This window comes from Chenopodium quinoa, unplaced genomic scaffold (assembly GCF_001683475.1).
Source record: "Chenopodium quinoa cultivar QQ74 unplaced genomic scaffold, ASM168347v1, whole genome shotgun sequence".
Classification (NCBI taxonomy): Eukaryota; Viridiplantae; Streptophyta; class Magnoliopsida; order Caryophyllales; family Amaranthaceae; genus Chenopodium; species Chenopodium quinoa.
The window spans coordinates 664,574-671,126 of NW_018743608.1; the positions used below are offsets into that span (position 1 = coordinate 664,574).

General features: G+C 36.0%; 1 protein-coding gene across 1 annotated transcript; it reads right to left on the bottom strand.

Moving 5' to 3' along the window:
• Positions 1-4,597: 4,597 nt before the first annotated feature.
• LOC110682875 lies at positions 4,598-5,654 on the bottom strand. The gene is made up of 2 exons (XM_021859214.1): positions 4,963-5,654; positions 4,598-4,868 (listed from the first exon to the last, which is right to left on the bottom strand). The coding sequence occupies exons 1-2, from the start codon at positions 5,652-5,654 to the stop codon at positions 4,598-4,600; spliced, it is 963 nt and encodes a 320-aa protein (XP_021714906.1).
• Positions 5,655-6,553: the final 899 nt, after the last annotated feature.

A 6,553-nucleotide genomic window follows, 5' to 3' on the forward strand; every position in this document is an offset into this window, starting at 1 on the left:
AGGATCAGGCTCGCCCTGATAGGTTGGTGGCTTGCTTTGCGCCACCTTTTTAAAGAGCTCCCCTTGAGCATCCCCGTTACCAGTCGAGTTCCTTGCCAATTGTTGGGCAACCGCTGCCAATTGCCTTACTACATCATTCAAATCATTTCCACCACTATCTGAACTTCGTCCCCCTGCCATTTGGTTTCTCCTGAATATAGGACAAGGATAACTATTAGAAATGTCTAGGTTTAGCTCTCAAGACGAACACCCGTATATATTTAACGACTTTTTAAACATTTACAGTAAAATTTGAAGCTAACAATTTGGGATAGCAATTGCTAAAAATTCCCTTAATGTAGCTTTATCAATTAATATTGATTGCTAACCAACCATGCATTTAATAAAGCATCACAATAAATATAAAAAAATAATTCCCATGGACGTTTGCGGTTTATAAATGTTTGTTGGAGATAAGTTGCTTGGAATGGTGATTACTGGAAAAATGGTGGGAAATGAAATATTTGTAAAACAAAAGAATTTATAAATAAAAATCTATCAAAGAAATAAATAAGGTTTATTAATTAAAATAGACTGAAGATATTAAAATTAAAAGTGTGTTCCAAAAACTGATGTGGTCATGCCACTTATTTGCTAAAACTGAAATAACAAATAAATTTTTAAAATAAAGAATATGAACTCGTTGCGAGGAAAGTCATAAGATTTAATATTTTTGAACGTTGTCCCTTTTGTCGGTGGATTGCTTGTAGTTTGAAGGATCGAAGTTAGAATCATTTGACTCCTCCATTGGTTCAGGTGATTCAGGCTCAGGTTCTACTGGAACAAACTCCCCTTCTTCTTCCTCATCCGATGAAATATCTATAATTATTGGAGTTGGAGGTGGGTTTGGATCAGAAATGTCCATAAGTGAACTATTACCCTCTTGTTGTTCTTCATTCTCTGCTGGATTACCCCCCGACGAAGAAGAAGAAGAAGCGGAATTTTCTGGTTGTTGATTTAGAGGAGGATTGTTCTCTGCTGGGTTATCAAAGTAGTAGTCAGGGTAGGGAAGGTTTAAGCGCTGACAATAAACTTTCTCCACCCTTACGAGATATTTGGTTAAGAAAATATAGTCTGGATACCATTGGCCATAATAATCTCTGTATTTATGGTAATTTGGAATGTCTCCTGGAAGATAAAAATCAGAAAATCTTTGTTTGACAGCAAAGTAAGGGGGCTCCTCTGGAAGACAATGGACAATCATTGCCGAAATACGATCAGGGGTGTCATAAACCTTCTCCCGTAGGACATTGCTCATGTAGGAACAAAAGTATCTGATCTTTTCTACAAAGTCATAGGGGTGTTCATTATTTTTCTTTACGAGAGATCCCATTTGGGTAAACTTGCTAGGAAAATTGGCATCCTGTAGAGAAAAGGTTTAGAAAAGATTTCCCTTCCCTAAAGAAATAAAATAAAATAAATAATACAAAGTTCAGTGTTCAATCATACAATCTGAAGAATCACATAAAATAATACATATATTGCATGCTTTCGTCACAAACATTTAGTCATACAACATGCTTGAACACCCTAAAATAAAATTTATGCACACAGGGAAGAAATTAAATTCTAGCCTATATGCCCTTTTTTTCCTACCCAAGCTCACCAACATATTAATAAAAGCTTTTAACACATAATTCTTACCTCAATCCTTGCTCCCTGCAAAATTAACAAACTAAAAATATTTTACCCTGCTAAAATTTTTTTTTCGAAATTTTAGAGAAGGGGCCAAATTTTCGGCCTTCACAAAAAAAAATAAAAAATTTCGGACACTAAAAAAAATTTCGAGTGTCCCAAAAAAAAAAATTTCGGATCAAAATAAATAAAAAAAAATAAAATGAAATAAAAAAAAATTTCGGCCCTCTTAATAAAATAATTTAAAATAAAATAAAATCGGAATGAAATTGACATTGTAAAATTAAATTAGCACTTGGCCAAGTTTAAATCATAATAAAAACGTTTTCGTGTTAGTGATAATTTAAAATCTCAACCTGGATTTGATACCACTTTGTAACACCCTAGAAATTCCTTTCCTTTAAATACACACTTTACTCTATTTAAAATACGTTTTAGGAATTGAATATCTAAGACATTACCGCCACCGTGAAAACGACTAAGGCAACTACCAAAGATACACAGCGGAAGACTTGAAAACCAAAACCATTTAAATAACACAATTTAAAAACCAAACCAACGAAAGTAAAGTTGAAAATCAACAAAACCAAAGTCAAATAAAATCCACTACAACTTGGAACCATTTAAGACCCTTATTCAAAACCGAAACAACCAAACTTTTGTGTTAGTCCATAAAGTAATATAATAAAATATTCAATGCATAAAACACATCATATTCTAATGGAAGCTAGCATGATTCTCTCTTCACTCATGCCCCGTCATGAACATGCTTCAATACCTGAAAAGTGTATCTCTACTTGCCCCCACTACTCTCCATTAAAATGGATCATCGTAGGGCCAAGATGAAGACATGGCCAGACACAAACAACACACACAATCAGCAAAGCTGAGTACATAAGCGTAATTAAACACACTAACATACATTCTCCTATCATCACACACACTTACCTCATTGCACCTGTTTACAAGCACACACAACAATCAACAAGACACTCTAACTAGACACTAACTAATTCATTTAGCGTTGATTACACATCGAACGGGTTTCCAACTATACCTATCCCAATAAATTGGGGTTAACTGACACGGGAGCTAACCGTGCCAGCAACAAACCTGTGCCACACATAGGTGGCGGAATTCCAGCGCATAAAAATAAAAAGGAATATACAGCGTCCTGTACTCCGTTGGAAGTTATGGTTAAATATAAAACCCCATAACTCCCCCCATTGTTCATACTCAAGGTATATACGTTCCAAGAGTTTTGGTGCGTAATCTCTTTCACTTTACGTTATTTACATATTATTAGACTTGGTGATGACTCTCAAAGCATAATAAGTCAATCAACAATAATTATACAATCAAACAAACATACCAATTTACTTCTTGAATAATTGATGACCACATATTATTTATTGTTGAACCCTTTTTAATTCTACCTCAGTGTCAAGACACCTTAAATGCATAATGCGCCAAAAATCCTATCCCTTGGTGTTAAAAACACCTTAAGTGCACAAAGGCACCAACATACAATTTATTCTTGTGTACATAGACACTTATATAGCTCATTCCTCATGCTTAAAGCATCAATAAAAATTATTTGAACATAATAAAATTCCTTTTCAATATTCCAAACATAATTAAACATGTAGTTTAATTAATCATGCCTTCTAACATGCCATAAATAAAAAATGTAGTTCAAACACAACATGCCAAAAATATAATTTTCCAAACCATAAACCATCACAAATAATTCATGCTTCACCATTCAATCACCAACACCATTAATTCACATTTCCATACATAAATCTTAGCATGATACTACTTTTAATTGATTGAAATCAAGCCTACCATGAATCTACATCCTCAAAATATGCTAAGTACGCGAACGTACCTTGAATACGATCTTAAAATCGTCACGACTAGTGAAAATTGCTCACTTCGAAGTCTCCTACACATTAAAATTATAATAGAGCATTAAAACCCACTCTAAACAAATTTCCAGCAATATATACTATTCTAAAACCCCTCTTAAAATAATTAGAATAAGCTGAAATTATATTTAAAACACCCTAATTAAGTCCCACTTAATGGGTAATTTAAATTTCCTTCAAAAACATAATATTAATTGCTCTACATAAAATTCAAGCACTTTATTTCTAATTAAAACTTGCTGTAATTTAGTCTTAAAACACCTTATTGAAGATCTAAACATTAGTACCTCATATACTTTCATAATTTTCATAAATCAAGGATCTAGGGTTTCAAAAATTGGGGCTTTTTAATTAAAACCAAATCTGAAAATTAATTCATACAATTACTATTGTCAAACATCAAAATTAAACCCCCAAACTCATAATTTATATTTAGATCCAAGAATAGATTAAATTAAAACAAGAAAGCTTAGTTTTAATTTTTTATATATATATATATAGTTCGAAAAAGGGGGAAAAAGGGGAGGAAGAACGGCAGCCACCACCGGCTGGCGGCTGCTGGCGGCTTGCGCTGCTGGCAGCGGCGGCCACCAGCTGCCGGTGGCTGGCAGCGGTGGTGAGGGAGGAGGGCAACCGAAAAAATATAAGGGGAAGGGGAAAAAGAAAAAGAAAGAAAAAAATAAGGAGGAGAGAGAGAGAAGTTTACCTTGGGTTTTCTCCACTCTGGGCAAAGTTTGATTTGCCTCATAAGTGGGATATTTATACCCCTTCTCTACTAACCCTCTTCCAGGTTTTCCTAATTCCTTCCCTAATAAACTTGTTGAAAAATTAAACTTTCCTAAAATAAAACCCCAACTTTTAAATAAAATAATTAAATAAACTTTCCTTTAATAATAATATTAATTAAAATAATTTAATTAAAATAATTACAACTATTTAAATACTTTATAAAATACATACTTTAAATAAAATACGTATAAAAATAGGGGGTATTACACAATCCGATCAGGATCGTGATGCCAACAACCAGAAGAATCTCGAAGTCCTAAAATCTTATTCTTTCGTTTACGAGACTGGACCGAAGAGAACAAAAAACGAGAATAAGAATCTCCTAAAGCATTCCATTTAGCTTTTGCCCTTTGCTGCCAAAAAATAAAGGCCGCCTGTGCCTCTGCCATTTTTGTGTTTTTTAGTGGAAATGAAAAGGCACCGGCCTGCTCGAGAGTTAAGAGACTGAGAAGCTTGTTGAACATCAAAGACCAGCTGTTTCCAATTAATTCCCCATGATTTGTTATTTGAAATACACCAAGCCAAGAGACGATCCCGAGAAATAGAAAGTCTACGAGATAAAACAAACATGAAGGAACCAGAAAGGAACAAAGAAAAGACAGAAGCGATAATATTGTGTACAGCTGGAGCAGACAAACACCAGTTCTCAATTCTGTAAGGACGTTTACCACACCCAGAATCAGCCGTATCAGAAAGAATAATAGCAGCATGATCCGAAAATAAGATGGGTTGATGTAAAAGTTTGGTATCCGGGTAATTAGCAAACCAAGTGGAAGAGCCATAAGCTCGATCCAGACGCTCAAAAATAGGATCGGAATCCAATCTATTATTCGTCCAGGTATATCGAGGACCAGAAAAAGGAACATCTATTAAATCCTGACCTATCCGCCAATTTATAAAGTCCGATTGTCCTGGAATAGAGAAATTTCCCCCTAATTTGTCCGAGGTATACTCCACTTGATTAAAATCTCCAATAATTACCACATTTGAAAAGGACTCCAAAAAATTACTAATCAAGTACCAAATCTCCAAACGATTAGTAACATGAGGCGAGCCATACACAAACATCACATATTTTATTTCATCTCCTTGCACTAATTTACACAGATATACATTTTGTGAATTGTAAACAGGGATTAAGCCTAACGCTGAAAACCAACATATAAACAGACCACCACTAAGACCAACCGCATCAATACCACAACAACCCAAAAAAGGTAAAGATGCTAACTTTTGAGCAGCGGTATCTACAGAAACCATAGTTTCCAAAAGACAGACCAAATCTAAACCATGAGAGCGGACTAAGGAGGCAATGTAAGGAATTTTAGGGGAGTCCGCCTGATCTAGACCCCTACAATTCCAAGCTGCCAATTTCATCCCGCCGATGGTGGTCTAGTCCGGGAGACCACCGAGCCCTTAGAAGAGGAATCAGAATCAGATGCCAAACTGCCCTTGCGTTTTTTGTATGGAGTGAAACATGAGAAACAACCTGGTTCATGAGCCTTTTTATATCGCAAAATCGAAATTGGGGGAGCTGACGGAGATATGTCACCGCCTGACCTCTTCGCTAGACACCTAGAAGAAACCCATTTCCAAATTTTTCCACTTCCTTTTCCTAATTTGCGGGACGGAGAAGAAAATCCACTGGAAGTAGTCGAACGAGGAGGGGGAATCTGGTTTATCGCCAAAGAACCAACAACAGTCCGAGGCTCCACAGGAGGCGAATACGGGGGAGAAAAATCCATAGGAACAACTTCATCCTCCGAGGCTACTTGAAATTGATTTTCCACAGGAACTTGAACTTGAGATCAACGAGGGAATGATCTTCAGTAGGAACAGGATCCCCATCTGTGATTTGTATAATAGGATTCTCAAGAGATTGATTCACTGACGGAGGAGTAGAAATAGTCGGAGAACTAAACACGAAATCATCAGAGGAAGAATTGGCCACAACTTTCGATTCCTATGAGAAATCTGTTGGAAAGGAATCCGAAAGAGATGGAGTTGGAGAAGAGTGTCCTTCTGCTGCAGCCCAATTGCTAGGCCCAGCCCCAAACGGGTCATCAAACACAGGACCATTTGGACCCATAGTAGGGGGGAGAAAGAAGGAATATTAATCGGGCTAGATGGAACACGTAGATCCAACAATGAAGGAGTTG